Here is a 15,701-nt window from a genome sequence, read left to right as displayed (position 1 = left end):
ATGGCCATCTTGACTGCTTCTGCTTGGTATTGCACCGAGTCTCCAGTTTTCCTTTCTTTTATTGCCCAAGTAGCCTGCAGTTGATCTGATTGATTCCTTGCCAAGATCCCAATGCCAACTTCCGGTTGCTTCTTGTTCTGTGCGTATGTATTTTGATGAACAATCTTCCTTATTCCTGCTTGTTCCTTAAGTGTGGCGGATCACATTAACGATCTTTGCATTGTCCAAATCTTCAATTGCTTTGGGCACACCGACACGCTCTTGGACGACCTTGACTAACGCTTGCAAAGATTCATTTAACTTTTTAGCTCGTGTACATGTCATTGGATCAAACGGAACCTTGACTCACTCAACTTACAGAGTTAGACCATCGACCTCATCATTAAGGTTGTCCTGTTATGTGCCGGTGTTTCTTGAGTGCTCCCCCTATGATCAATTTTCCTATTGGCTTCGTCGAACTCCATCCATCCCACTCGTGCCTTCCCAATTACTTTGTGAGGTTCTTTTTCTTTGTGGTTGAACAACTTGAACTCCCTCTCATTCCTGGCTTTTCAAATTTGCCATAGTACATTGATTGTCAATGGTATCTGGTCAGCCACTGCTCTAGATTCTTGAGCTTCCATGACTGCTGTCCACCATTTGTGAAAGTATTCTGTGAAGTTGTTTATGCCATCCCATTGTATTGGAGACGTCTTCCATATTTCCCTAACTTTGCTGCATTGAAGTAGCATATGTTCTACTGTTTTTTCCTTCTCACCGTAGCCGGACTAGATTGGGTTCCCTTATCTTGTTTTCTTGTGAATGTGATCCTTCACAGGGAGGGCATTATGTAAGCATTTCCAAATAAACTACAAAATTTAAGGATGTGTAACTACAAAACTCAAATATATGTAACTTAATAGAATATCAATTTTGACATTGTCTACTCTCATTTATGCATTCACAGATAGGATTGAAAGATGAATTAAACAAGTCAATACTTGAACGAGTTCAACTTAGTTAGAAGTTGTTTGAGTTTTGTTCGCCCACTAAACAAACTAAATGTGAATGGTATTTTTGTGTTTGACAAAGTTTCAAACTTAGGCTATGCTTCACTCAATTAGTAACAAAATATTTGAGACTTACGTCATAAATATTTGAACTAATAGAGCTCGATTTAAATTATACTCAATAAAAGCTCGTGAATTCGGCTCAATAAATAAATAAATCAAGTTTAAAAATATAAAAATATTAATCACACTCCAATTTTTATTAACGATACTATTACCATTTATTTTATTATGTAATTTAATAAATAAAAATCATATAATACAAATGATAGTGAAAGTATCATTAATAATTCTCAAATAAACAAATAACCTTAAACAAAGGAGTGTTGGGTTTGATATTTGATTCGTTCATTGTACCCCAATCTTCGGACACGAGCGTCATTTCGCTTGAACAAAATAAAAGGGCTTAATTATCAGCTTGCCTTGGGTTATTAAGCATTTTTCTGAAAGCGTCCTGTTTCGGTCCACCTTCTTGATTGGGCTCGAGTTAGGGTCCAGACACGACATAAAACTTGCGGAGTGGGTTTCGGAGTTAACTTAACGGCCGCATCTTAAGCAACGACGTCGCTTACCTTGTGGTTTCATTAACTCTGATGAGTGAAGGGCTGAGTAATCAAACTCGCGAGAGAGCGGCAAACTGAAAACGGAAAAAGCACTCAACAAACCTTCCAGAAACTCTGTAGATACTCGCAGGTAACTTTTTTCACATTGTTATACTGTGCTTGCCTGCTGCCTGTATGTTACGTTTGTATGGTGCCTATGGAGGAAGCTGCCTTTATGCTAATTGTCGTTGCCCTGCACTTTATTTATTCACACTCTCACTGACAAACCATCAAACAATTCACGTGCCAGCATCAATGGCGCATTTAATGGTTTGTTTGTTTAATATAGGTTGGCTTTCAAGGTAGCGGCTTAACATTGTGTCCTAGAGAGGATTTCTTAATGGGGTTTTGTGGGTTTTGAGGGTATGTATGTAGAACTTCTCGACAATGGTTCTGGGCAGAAGTCTGCAGAATAATAAGCAAGAGAAGAATTTCAAACCTGCAAACCGAACATTTGGGGGTTCTGGTGCTAGTAATGGAAGATTAGCTTCTAAATCAAAAGGGAATGGCAGAAGTAAAAAGGTTCAAACTGGAGGGAATAGAACTACAGGTGCTTCTCATCCTAGTCAGAGTAAAGTGACAAAGCAAGGGGTGTTTGGAAAAAGAAGTTTCAAATCAAAGATTAATGGTGAAAGCAATGGATACGTGACTAAGGGAAATAGTTGTTCTAAGCCATCTAATTCTGATAAAAAAAGAAAAAGAACTTATGCTGATCAGCCTCCAGACGAGGAAAGAGTGTCCAATGACAATGTAGGATTCCCAGCAAGAAGGTTTTCATCTAGAATCGTGAAGAATAAGCTTAATGATCATTATCATGAAGAAAAGCGGACAACAAAAGGAAACTCCTCTGGGTTTGGAGATTTGAGTAGAAAAGGTTCATTGGCTGGAAGAGGAAAATCCAGGGAAAGTGAGTTGGCGGGCAAGAAAACGTCAATAGCCAAGGTAAAGGCTGTAGATAAACTGAAAGATGTTGAAGTTGAAGGATTTAGGAATGATAAGCTGAAGAAAATTGCTAAAAGCAAATCCGACGTAACAAAGCAAATGGAGCAGAACCATGGCAAACATGCTGTCGGCTCTCCTGAAAGACCTTCCAAGAAGAAAGTGCAGTACAAGAAAAATATCACTGATGATTCAGAAGTAATGGATGAAAAGCCTAAGAAGAAAAAGCGAAGGATCAGGCTAGATCCTCATGATACATCAAATAAGAGGCTCGATGATGCAGCAGCTATTAATAGTCAGTAACATGATACACTTTGTCTCCTCCTTCTCACTCTCCCTCGACACTGATGCGAACATACACCCACAGACATATCTTGAGATGTCATTTTTTTTATAGGTTCATTTTTCGTTCATCAAAATGATGCTTTAGGCACATGCTTATCGCTATTTACCTCTTTCTTATTATATTTTAATGTCAACGGGGTTCATGCAAATAACATTGAGTTAGGTTTTCCTGGATACATTTGGAATGTAGGACCACTTACATTGTTAGGGCTGGTGCTGGTAATTAAGGAAGGGAAAGACATATTGGTATAGTTATTGGTATACTCACAGACATATTGGTATACATTGTTGAAAACACAAGAAGAATTATTATCTGTCCATATCAAGCCATTGTCTCTATGTGAAATTTGTGACAGGGTTCTCTATGTGAAATTTGTGACAGGGTAAGGACTAAATTACTGCTTCTTGCTCTTGGCAGCGCAATATGTCATTCAGTCACTCTAATTGAACTTAAACTACTTAAAAGGAAATTTGAACTTGAACTTTTTGAATTAGATAAGGTGGGTTCTACCTACTTTCTGAAGTTGCAAAATTTGCTGCAGAAACTCAGAAATTGTAAGTAAATCCTTTTATCTGAGCTAGGTGAAGTTTAAAACTATTGTTGATTATATATGTGATTCAAGCTATGTGTGTTTGTCCCATCCATTTGGATCAAGCATTCATACGTCTTCATAATAATCTGTATCTTGGCTCTTTTTAGAACTCTGAGCTGTTTACAAGTGTTGTTCATCTCTTTCTAACTTATTCTCTTGTTTACCTTCCAGATCAGGTTAAAAAGAAGAAGGAAGATGACTCAAAAACTTGTGTTTTGGAGTTGTCCAGAAATGCACAATTTCGAGCAATAATTCCTAGCCCCTCTATCCTTTCCTTTGTCGAAGACAATGTAATTTACCTATTTAGACGTTCTATGCTTGAATACCAACACCAAAGTCTATATTTTGTCGAACTCTACTTAGCCTACTCAGAGATAAAATTACGAATAAAGTGATTTTTCAATTCTTATACAGTTATTAGGCCGAAGACGAGAAATTGAATTTAGGAGGGCTGGCTACAATACTGAGCTTTCTGCTCCTTTAGACAATATTCCCTATTCATCAAGCTCTGAAAGGGAAAGGATTGAAGAAACGGTATGTTCATATGTCATGTATTGCACGGGGTTTTTAACTGGTATTGAACTCCTTTTCTGTTGAGGGATGGGTTGAAGGAAAATACAGGATAGTTAGGTGGATCCATGTTAACTATGCAAGGAAAGAATTTACTTCTGCGGATTAACTTTTTCGATTTTCTCTGTCTCGGTTCAATTTTCTGGTCAGGTATTTAGAAATAAATTGACATTTTATGCTGCTGCAAAGATTTCCTCATCATTTCCTCCTGAACTTCCAGAGATTGCATTTGCAGGTAAATCTCATGGAAAATTTTTTTTCATCTTCTTCGTGAACTCTTCTGCTTATTTATGGTTTGAATAAAGTAATTTTGTCATCCATAAATTGGCCTTTCAGTAGCTGATTAATGTAAAGATGATATGGGTTTATATGATATGGCGAGTGCACTTTCTGCTGGCACCATAGAACTATATTAGGACATAACAACTGTGTAAGTTGTATGAGAAAACATCAAATGCACACTGCTCCACATTAAAGCCATTGTACAAGACACATAGGTTTGCATGATGAAAGTTGCTTGTCTAATTTATGTTAACATGACAAAGCTTTTTGGTTACGAAGTTTCTGTTGTGAGAATGTTCTGTTTGAGATTAGTTCGTCATGACTTTTTAGCACGTCAGACAAGATATACGCTTTTTTGGCTCCTGTATTTTCTCAAACATGATGAAATTAAACATTGTTTTTGAAGTGGTTGTAGGAAAGAGTGTTATTTTATTTCCTTTCTGTCAGATAATCTTGCTGACTTCTCTTTTCTGCATTAAAATTCTTTTTTTCAGTTCTCTTTACTATTACTTTTTCATGTTTCTCATGCCTATTGAGGTTGCTCTAGTTATTTCATTGTTGTATAGTAAATTTATGGAGCTGTGCCTTTGAGACTATTTTTGATAATGATATAGTTGTAGAGTTTCATTGAACTCAATCTTTTTATCAGGGAGGTCGAATGTAGGAAAGTCATCTTTACTGAATGCATTAACTAGACAGTGGGGTGTTGTGAGGACATCAGACAAGCCTGGACTTACTCAGGTGTTACATTTATGATGTCCTTGGATTAAACTTAAAAGTTGCACATGCATATTATCAGCTTATGTTTTTCATGTAGACTATAAACTTCTTCAAACTTGGACCAAAGCTATCTTTAGTCGATTTGCCTGGATACGGATTTGCGTATGCAAAAGAAGACGTCAAGGAAGCTTGGGAGGAGCTTGTGAGTATGCAAATGGCTTTTAGCTTCTTTACAAATTTCTATTCCACTCTTTAGTCTGCTTGGTTTTATCCAGATACAATTGTTGCAATTATTCACTGACGAGTTAGGTCATCGTGAATATTTCGCAATTATGATTCAGATTTAGACTTATCATTTAGAACACTATGCCACTGTTTACTTTTTAGCAAAATTACTGTTCAATGCATTATTTTGGTCATAGGTGTCGGAAAAAAAAATTGGTTTGAAGCAGGGTATTGCCTTGAACTTTAATAGTCGTTTTAGTACTCACTTAAAATGGAACTGCAGTTTATACTGCATTTCCTGTTCTGGATTCTTTCCATTCTTCTCAATTAGTACCTTATTAAATGCTCATACTGAAAGGTTGAAGGTATGGGTTAGAGCTATAATTTCTTTTGGTTATTAGTCTTTAGTTGGAAATGTTAAATGTAAGTTATATTTTGTGGTAATTACCCTACTTGTTCTATTAAATCTAAGTTTTAGTAATTGCTGGTTGCCATTGTTCATGAACTAGATAATGCCTTTTCAGCAGTGCAGCTATCAATGATCTTCTTTTCCTGGGTTATAGCTGTATGATTCCCTTGTAACCTTGGCTGTAATTTGCTTTTTTTGAATGTCTTTAATATACTTCCAATCTCTAGGTGAAAGAGTACGTGTCTACGCGTGTTGGTCTAAAGAGAGTGTGTCTTCTTGTTGATACAAAATGGGGAATGAAACCAAGGGATCATGAACTTATTGATCTGATGGAAAGGTACAATAAGCATATTATCTGCTCATTAAAAATTTTCTCCCTATACAGTCATCTTCTGCTTGGTTTGGTCTTTCCCTCATGTTATTCAAATTGTTAGATGAGATTTTTACAAGAATTGAGGTTTTAGGTAAATAAAATGTAAAGGACACATATATGAATGTTTATGAGGTCTCACCTTGGACTTACTCCAATCATGAACTTATTGATATGATGGAAATGTGTAATAGTGGATGACATTTTTTACAAGAATTTAGTTTTCACCTTGGACTTGCTCCACATAATGAATGTTTTTGAGGTTTCAGCTTGGACTTGCTCTGTCAATAGTTGTTTCTGTAAAGGGATATATCTTTTTTCAAGTTAGATTTTGTCTCAACCTGTAAGTCTACTTTCTTCTGTATGGTTAATGTGCAGGTCGCAAACCAAGTACCAGATTGTTTTGACAAAGACAGATATGGTTTTCCCAATTGATGTGGCACGTCGGTCAATGCAAATAGAAGAGGTGAATGCAGCAGAAATAATTTCCCCTTTTACTTCCAAATGTTTTTCTACTCTTTGCTGAGACTAAAATAAGCTCTCTCTGTTGCTGCAGAACCTCAAGGAAAAGAAGTCTGCGGTTCAACCTGTGGTAATAGTGAACATCAAATAAATCTAGCTTCTTTCATCCTGTATTTATCACACTGAAAAAGCATCCCTGTTTTTTTTGACATTGGATTTATTGCAGATGATGGTAAGCTCAAAAAGTGGAGCTGGTATTCGAAGTTTAAGGACGGTTCTTGCTAAGATTGCTCGTATTGTGAAGCCTTAGGAGATACTGCTCAAGTGCACCTTTACTTTCCAAGCATATTAGTAGTATGGCGTTGACTAATTTGGTCGTCTTGATCTATGAGTGACTCTTGACATTGGCTGGTATGTGAATGAATAAAGGCTCATGTAATGTCCGCAGATTGATGATATCTTGGTTGAACGTCTAACCAAGAAAAATTTTGGTTGCAGATGTTGAAGGCGCATTGGAAATTGTTGCTGTAGGTCATTGAAGAGCGTTTGAATTCTGAACAGTTTCGAGTGTGAAAAAGTCAAGATTCAAGTTCTCTTTTTAGCCCAATACTTCATCAAGTTTTGGTCAAGAGGAAGAAACTTATAATATTGTAGCTGCTCATGGTAAAGTCGGTAGTAGATTTAACATATCTTACTGATGATGAATGAAGTGTACTTTTTATGGGGCTTTCCGGTGATTTTTAATTCCGTTCAATTTCCATATAACTACAATTGGATTCTAATGTTTTGAACTTTTGATATTCTGATTTTCACCTCTTCCATGAAACTAACTCTCTATTTGGTCTAAAAAACAAGATGATGTAGTAAAAGTAGCAGTAGTGTGTTATGATAAATTCGTGATACACTAAAGGATTATGGTGCAAAATTCTGGAATGAATGATGATATGAGGAGGGAATTGAATATATCATTGGTGATGCTCTGTCAAAAGTTTTAGTTGGGCTGTTACAACTCACAATCAACACCATCATCATATTTCATGAAGTTGTGTCTGTGTAGCATATTGATGAATGATGAGTGAGAAGTTCATAAAATTCAAGAACGGGTGGACCATTGGCGGTGATGATGCATTCTGTCAATTCAATTTGTGTGGATTTGTTCCATTTTGGCTTTGCCCACTACTGCACTAAAAAGTCTCCATTGACTGGGTTCAGTGTTCATGCAGCTCCATCTCCATTTCACTAAAAAATGCATGACGGTTGTGTTTATGAACGAAATTTCCACTACTATTAAATTGGTCCAATTGAGAAAAAGGAAAGGGGAAAAAAAAATGAATTAATTTAGAGAGTTGTTCACCTAAACCCCAATGAGATGCGTGTGTGTTAGAAAAGTAATCGGATTGACTTGTCTTCGTGCCTACGCTTCTCCCCGCGCTTTTGACATACGTGATTTCCAACTTCTGATATGCCTTGGTGGCCTCCATATCCATTACTAGCAAGCAAAATCATGCTGGTAAATGTACACGTTCTTGGAAGCTGATTGGTTCCCATTACCCTATTTTGTCAACTCCATTCAAATTAATTTTGTTACAAGATGAATTAATGGAAAGTCGCCAACTAACACTTGGAAAAGAATTATTATGGTCGTTGTGGAATAACAAATTCTTTTTTTTTTTCTAAAAAAAAAGAAAGGCGAATGCCATCCCAGTCAATCTCCATCATTGCAATTTTCTTTTATTCTTTTTTTAAATTCTTTCTCACCAATTAAAAAAAAAAACTAAATCATTTGAGATTAAAGTCTATAATAGTTACATACCTCCCAATAGAAAGCCATCCCTTTTGTTAATACTTCCATTCTAGAAAAAGATAGTAATGTATAAGTAAAAGAATTTTTTTTTTTTTTTTTTAAAAAAAGGTGTTCTTGAGGCACTTGTTACTATACTTTCTCAAATTAATTTCACTTTTTTGTCATGAACAAATTAACACCCGAGACCAAATCCACAAATAAAGAAAAGTCAGACCCAATCATACCATGCATTAACTAGTAGTAATATGAAAATAGAAACCAACTAATGATTTATGGATAACCCTAGGAAATTCTAATATGATCATTAATTGTTCTACGTAAATTCGTACCAAAAAAAAAAAAAGAATGTTCTATATAAATAATAATAATATGTGATTATATGAATCCACTTGATCATTTAGAAGTCGCTGGTGGCCACCAAATCTTTTCTTCTTACCCACCTCCTTCCGGAAAGGAACCTCGCACTTCCCACCTAGGCCTGCGCTTCCCGGTCTTTCTCTCTCTCCTCTCTTCAAAACCTCTCAAAGCAAAGCAGCAAAGGAGGGAAGAAAAACAGAAGATAGGCTAAGCTAAGAAAAGTAAAGCAAAGGAAAAAGAAAAAGAAGAATGTGTCCATTGAGAATTATCCTAATCTTCCTGTCTGCTACTCTTGCCGGATTCTTCGTCTTCCGAAATCTCAAATCTCAACCCACCACCGATCTTGACTCCGACACCGACACCCTAAACACTGTAGAATGCAATTCCCCAGATAACCTCTCAAAGTCTCCTTCTTTTTCCTCCAAGGTTCCCCCTTTAACTTTCAGCCTTTTTCCTTTTCTTTACATTGTCTAATTATCTTGGGTTCATGTAAATTTTTAACCCCTTCTCTCTTTCTGAATTAATAGGTATGTGGGGCAATTGGGAAAGGGTTTTGGACGTGCGTGGACATGGCAAGTGGAAGATATTTGTGGAGGAATTTGGTGGGCTCCGAGTCCTCTTCTCCAGCTTCTGAAAAGGCCGACTGATGATCCCGGTGGTAAAGGTTGATCATTGGGTGGGATTAGGTTTTGTGATTTGTTACTCCACTTGTTGTATTGTATGCTATGGACTGAACTCAAATTGTGTTCGCTTTCCATTTGTAATTTTGCTTTTCAATTAGGGCTACGAGTTTAGGAGTCTGTATCATCTTAATTGTAAAGCTTTACTGTTATGAAAATACCACGAGAATACCTGCGTGGAATGTAGGTTATTTTTCGTAATAATATACATTGTGTTGGGAATTTCTTTCTTGGTGTCTCTTTATGGATATATTGAACTTACTGTCTAGTTGAGCCTGAGCAATGTTCTGTTTCTTCCTTGATATCGAAGTTGGTTGACTTTGGAAGGAACATGTTTGGATGGAGGCTTCAGTTTAGTTAAGCCTCAGTGATTGATCATTCGCTTTGGATAACCAGAAATCAAACCCATTAGTCAATAATGCTAAACGTCTTTAGAACTCAATCTTGTGGCTGCTTTGGTAGTAATTGTTCCTCTAAACGTTTTCTCCTTTTTCTGAACTTGTTCAGTTGTGTACTAGGTAGAAGGAAACTCCACTTATTGATGTTTCTTTCCTGTATGAAGCTGATAAAAGAGCTAGTAAGTTGTCCTATTGTAAATCTTCCTGTAGACGAAGCTTTTACATGTCAAAATATGGTTTGCATGTGTCTAGTTGTTATTACATTGAGAGATCTTAGTTGATTTCCTATCTCTGGATAACTTCAGAAGACTTTTCTTGAGTATATGGATTTTCGAACTTTATAGATGTAGAGATCCATTATCTCTTGGAAATTTGTCAAACTTTGTTGCTTTTCACTGGATATGAATGTTCTCTGGTCTTGTATCTGAGAATGTTTATTCATGCAAGAAGCTTGTCAACAGGAAAATTAGGATAATTACTTGTAAAAGTTGTTCTGTTAGGATCATTGCTTGTAAAGGTTGTCTTCTGGGAAACATCATTTACAATTGTTTTCTTGTTGACCTCTTAGGGCTCTAAGAGCTGCAAAGATCCAGTTAAACCAGGCGCATTCGGATGAACATCTTGATAAATTGTGATTGATTACGAGTGTTGTAGTCAACATATTTAAGATTAGTCACTGTGTCCACAAGCAGATGTGTAGATTACATTACAGCATGTCTGTTTAACCCCCTTTTCTACTAAAGACATCGCGCTGGGTAATGTTTGTAGGGGTTTGCTTTCTTTGATGGGAATGGGCATCTACAAGCAAATGGTATATCTGAAGTACATCTATGTTGTAACATCGCAAGGTCAAAAACGTGTTTTAGGAAATTGTAATCTTTATGGATCTTGTTGACAGGCTGAGACTAAGATAGATGAATTCCTTTTCCAACATACTGGGAATTAAATTTGCATGTGTGTGTTTTTGTTTGATCTTATGCCTGGAAATGGATTGCCAAATTATTTGAATCCTTAACTTTAAACCGGATATGATCCATAAATGATGGCGTGTTTCAAGAAAAGCAACTCAGATTGACTTGTAGATTTCATGCGAAGACGCTGCCGTACAATGGAGTTCCAGTCTTCAGTGTGTGTGATGCATTGGGCAATAGAAGCAGTTCCAGAATCCGAGCAGTGCAAGTTTTTCAATTCAATTTTGACATTGAAATTGGACATCCATACGGATACCCTGCAGTTTCAAATAAAAAATTTTTTTTCTCCGGGACAGACATATTCAGGAGTTAATTCTTTAGAACCATTGCAGCCAACAGCCTCTTGGGCTCTTGTTAAGTCTTGGTGGGAGTGGGAGGTCAAGGGTTTAACCCTTGCTTTCCACCGTGCCACTTAACTGTGGCTTCCTTCAATTAAAAAATCCCATTGGCTTCTCCTTCCCTTAAACTAGGTTAGAGTAGGTTATACAAATGTTATGGTTGCGACCAAAAAAAACTTAACTGTGGCTTCCTTCAATTAAAAAATTCCATTGGCTTCCCCTTCTCTTAGATTAGGTTAGAATAGATTATACAAATGTTATCGTTGCGACAAAAAAAAAAAAAATGTTTAGAACCATTGCACTAGTATGTTGACCTTGAGGGTATTTAAAAGAAATTAATAATAAATAAAGCAAACCGGTTCTAACCCAAATATACAGGGTACACGAACTATGGGCTTTTTAAACTGGGAATCGTAAGGCCCAAACAGAAAAAAACGTTCTCATGTTCGTTAGCCCGCTATTGGAGCCAGTCAGATCTTTATTCGAAAAAGGGACGCAGAATTCAAAATATTGATCCAATCACAACGGTCGAATTACGCCTGATCCAAAGGATAGCTAGCAAATCCATAACACAGAGAGGAGAGAGAGAGAGAGAGAGAGAGATGGGGAGAAGGAAAGGGCGAACAGAAACACCGGAAACCCTAAATCCCGAACAAGGAGAAAATGATCAAACGCCACCGACTTTATGTGAAGCAGAAGGAGAAGAAGAAAGAGCAGGAAAAGGAGGGAGAAAGTTTTACGCGGTATATCTACTAACTTCGCTTTCCCCAAGATTCAAAGGTTCCTCTTATATCGGGTATGTAGCAGGTTTGGATCCCCGTCATTTCTGGATCCATTTTTGAAACTTGAGTTGGTTCCCTAGCTTTATCTTGGGAGTGTTTTGGAATCAGGGGAATTGATTAGTGATCGGTTGCCAAGTTTCTCAATTTTCTTTGTATACAATTTAGCATATATTTAATGTCGTGGAGTGTTGGGTGGGTGCTGTAGGTTTACAGTGAATCCTCGTCGCAGAATAAGGCAACACAACGGGGAGATAGGGAGCGGTGCTTGGAGGACCAAGAAGAGGCGACCTTGGGAGATGGTCCTTTGCATTTATGGCTTCCCCACCAACGTTGCCGCTCTCCAGGTACATGTTACACGATTCAATTCTGTTGCACTAGCAGTGAGTTAGATGTTACCTTTTGTAAATGTCGTTGACACGCCTTGGACTGCTTGTTTTTAAGTTCATTTTTTTAAAAAATTTTAAGCTGCTAAATTGAGTGCTATACTGGTGAGTGGTCGTAAGATTAGGCCTTGCTTGGATTGCTGTTTTCCGTAGAAAAATTTCGTCATTTTCCGTGAACACATTTTCCTATTACCTTTTTTCCTCACATACATCAAATCGCTACAGTAATTTTTCCATGAAAAATGACGGAAAATACAATCCAAACGGGACCTTAGTGTTTATGAGTTTTTTTCTGTGACCGCTTGGTTAGCGTAGGCAAAATCATTTTTGCAGATTGTGGATTCTATGCAATAGATTTGTTCTTTTTAGCTCCATCTTTTGTTCTCCTCTCTGATTTGCCCTCTTCGTGCCATAGTTCTCTGTTGACTTACACTTCTGAATTCTAATAGCTTTGTAACCCACAGCAAGTACAAACTTTTTTTGATCATTGATGGGCATAGAATGATGTTAACATGAGAGCCAGTTCTTTTTGCCTTAATTATGAAATGAAGCAGCATACTAATTGCTGTCTAATGAATCGAATTGCAGTTTGAGTGGGCCTGGCAGCATCCACTAGGATCACTGGCGGTAAGAAAAGCAGCTGCTACCTTCAAATCTCTTTCTGGGCTTGCAAATAAGATAAAACTTGCCTACACTATGCTCACCCTTCCTTCTTGGCAGAGGTATTACAGGATTCCTAGACGTGCTAAGCTTGAAATACTCACTGAATTTTGGTTATTTACTGATGGCTAAAGTGTTGCTCCTGTATACAGCTTAAATCTCAGAGTAAACTACTTTTCCACAAAATACATGACGCTCACATCTGGTTGCCCTAGCCTGCCGGAACAAATGAGGGTACAGTTTGGTTCTATGGATGAGCTTCCGTGCTATACAGGGGGCAATTTATGTGCGGGAGAAAATGATGACTGGGATCCTGCTGGTGACGACTGTGAGCACAGTGGTGGATCTGAGGAATCTGCAGAGGATGGGTCAGCAGATGCACAACCGCTGAGCAATATTGAACTTGTTCAAGATGGCTTCAAAGAAACTGAAAATCTCGGTCTGTATAACTGGACTGAAGCAATTACTCACCAACAACAAACGTCAACAGAAAGCAGCGTCTTCGAACTGCCAAAGAACTTGCAAATTAGCAAAGAAGAGGCCCAGAAGCAGTCATTCCAGCTCGACGACTTTCTGGGCAGAATTTCACGTGGCTCTGTTTTCAGCTGCAGTAACGCAACAAGAATTGCTGAAGATACAGGAACATTCAGATTGTATGATGAGTTTAACGTCGCAGACCCTCAACTGCCCAGGCAACAATCTGTACAAAATGTAACTCTGAATAAATTTGAACTCCCTTGCACCTCATCTGAAGTTGAGGTAATAGATTTGTCTACTCCCTCACCTTGCTACAATGTGAGTACAGGGAATAAGAAGAGAAGACTCTCTGTTGGATGTCCTGAAATAATAGACTTGACCAATTCCCCCATGTTTGTTTAAATACAGAAATATGTCTTAGAATAATGTAATTACTGCTGGATGATGCAAATAATATATGCGATCCAGAAATAAATTGAGTTTCTTACACACTTATTTTGCGACTTCTTATTTTCATCCATCTGAATCTTACCCAGGGAAATTGGATTTCGTAGAGATCTGTTACTGGGGCTTTGCCATGGTACTTTCAATTAATATGAGTGCAAAATGGCTTACCCAGGGAAATTGGGGTTTCATAGAGATCTGTTTCTGCCTTACAGGGGATTTGGTACCTGAATGAATGTGAGTGCAAAATGGCATTCCTGCTTTATACAACAGCTGATCGCTAGATGAGTGTCATTCCTGACAATTTAATTCCTTGACAAGTGTTGTTCTCGACAGTTGACAATTTATCACTATTTAAAACGGTCATTCACACGAAAACTGCCGCGCATAGGATTTTGCCTGGTTCAATGACCTTTACTAATTCATTTACCAGGGAATTTCCATCCAAATCGATATTGATAACCTGATAATGATGAAGGATTAACCAAATTTAGAGCCCTGAGGTTTTGCTATAATTTCATTCGCACCCCCGGGATTTCAAGAAATAACTAAACCCCACCATCCCCGTTTCACCTTCCCTCGCTCAAGAAGTCAACTTTTATTTTTTTTGCGTTGTGGATAAGGGATGATGGACTTGTGGCCATCGTTCTCTTTAGTGTAGATCGCAGACTACACGCTACGCAGCATGGCACACTATTTGATACAGTAGTATAGTATGGGCTTGCGCCTTACAGGAGACGAGCAGAGAGAAAAGCCACACTAGCCATCCCCGGCCTCCTCGCACCAGCAGCTAGAATTCCCGGACTTCTCCTTCGCCGGAAATTAAGTTCCTATCTCAGTATTGCAGTCATCAGACAGAACCTGTTCGTGGACATAAAAAAGGATCACCGAAAAAGAATGTTTGAGCACGTCACCGCGAATGAAATAGCAGGGTATGGTGTCGGTGCTTTGCTACTTTTTGCCACAATTTCAGCTCCCAAGATTGACTCTTTAATTGCAGCTTCCCAGCGTAGGTAATATTATTTTCTTTTTCCCCTCTTTCGCCTTATATCATATGTCACATTCTGCTCTCTCTATCTCTGCTGTAAAACCTACTAGATGAGTAGGTTGACAAGGATGAGGTCGTTAGTACTAATCCTGATTCTGCATGGTAAATTTTTTTATGGCTGTTTGTTTTTGCCAATGTTTACGTGTGCTTTTTGTTCAATCACTGTGAAACATAGCGTTCATAATCTGCCAATTACCACATCAGGAAAAGCTTTAGCTAGTTACTGCTTCAATTTAGAGAAATGGAAGTGTTATTCTAGCTGAAATTGAAGTGACTAGCTATTTGATGAATGACACGACACGGTAAGATTTCTTTGTGCATTTTCTTGGACAAGCAGTTCATTGGGCATGTGCAAGAGATGTGGTGATTTGAGGTTGATAGCATGCTCAAGATGCAAGGGATCTGGTTCGATCACTCGAGGAGGTCCGTTCAGTCTCAATCCAGTAGATGGTGCTTACCAGTCCTTCAGGGTCAAGTCCAAAGAATTATCCATCTCATGCACCAAATGTCAAGCCAAAGGACATTTTGGCTGCCCAGCTTGTTCTCGAGTGCCCCAAGCATGATCTTCCACACGACATGAAAACCAGAGCATAAGCAGTTGTTATCAAAATGAGATGTTATGTGGTAACATACTTGTGCTTCATACTAGTGCTCGAAAGGGAAATCAGTATTCTACTAGAAGTTCATGGAAAGACGTGACCACGTCTGATAATATCAGAATTTATATTCATTTACTTGCATGTGTCATAAACCTGCAGAAATTGGCTATAATGTCCTCAACCGGATAATTCTA

The 15,701-nt window shown here is 37.9% G+C and overlaps 3 protein-coding genes across 3 annotated transcripts; all 3 read left to right on the top strand.

Moving 5' to 3' along the window:
• Positions 1 to 1,605: 1,605 nt before the first annotated feature.
• Positions 1,606 to 7,392, top strand: LOC113712041 (uncharacterized). Its single transcript, XM_027235319.2, has 12 exons — positions 1,606 to 1,742; positions 1,941 to 2,885; positions 3,700 to 3,818; positions 3,943 to 4,062; positions 4,249 to 4,333; positions 5,030 to 5,121; positions 5,198 to 5,302; positions 5,962 to 6,071; positions 6,483 to 6,570; positions 6,661 to 6,696; positions 6,793 to 6,977; positions 7,065 to 7,392. The coding sequence occupies exons 2-11, from the start codon at positions 2,039 to 2,041 to the stop codon at positions 6,874 to 6,876; spliced, it is 1,686 nt and encodes a 561-aa protein (XP_027091120.1). The 5' UTR covers positions 1,606 to 1,742; positions 1,941 to 2,038; the 3' UTR covers positions 6,877 to 6,977; positions 7,065 to 7,392.
• Positions 7,393 to 11,628: 4,236 nt separating this feature from the next.
• Positions 11,629 to 13,911, top strand: LOC113712024 (uncharacterized). The gene is made up of 4 exons (XM_027235303.2): positions 11,629 to 11,910; positions 12,102 to 12,240; positions 12,868 to 13,001; positions 13,092 to 13,911. Exons 1-4 carry the CDS (start codon positions 11,717 to 11,719, stop codon positions 13,816 to 13,818), a joined length of 1,194 nt encoding a protein of 397 aa, XP_027091104.1. The 5' UTR covers positions 11,629 to 11,716; the 3' UTR covers positions 13,819 to 13,911.
• A 569-nt stretch (positions 13,912 to 14,480) lies between these two features.
• LOC113712013 (uncharacterized) lies at positions 14,481 to 15,642 on the top strand. Its single transcript, XM_027235294.2, has 2 exons — positions 14,481 to 14,873; positions 15,246 to 15,642. Exons 1-2 carry the CDS (start codon positions 14,758 to 14,760, stop codon positions 15,469 to 15,471), a joined length of 342 nt encoding a protein of 113 aa, XP_027091095.1. The 5' UTR covers positions 14,481 to 14,757; the 3' UTR covers positions 15,472 to 15,642.
• Positions 15,643 to 15,701: the final 59 nt, after the last annotated feature.

The sequence above is a fragment of the Coffea arabica genome, chromosome 1e, assembly GCF_036785885.1.
Source record: "Coffea arabica cultivar ET-39 chromosome 1e, Coffea Arabica ET-39 HiFi, whole genome shotgun sequence".
Lineage (NCBI taxonomy): Eukaryota > Viridiplantae > Streptophyta > Magnoliopsida > Gentianales > Rubiaceae > Coffea > Coffea arabica.
This window is presented reverse-complemented; position numbering and strand designations above follow the sequence as displayed.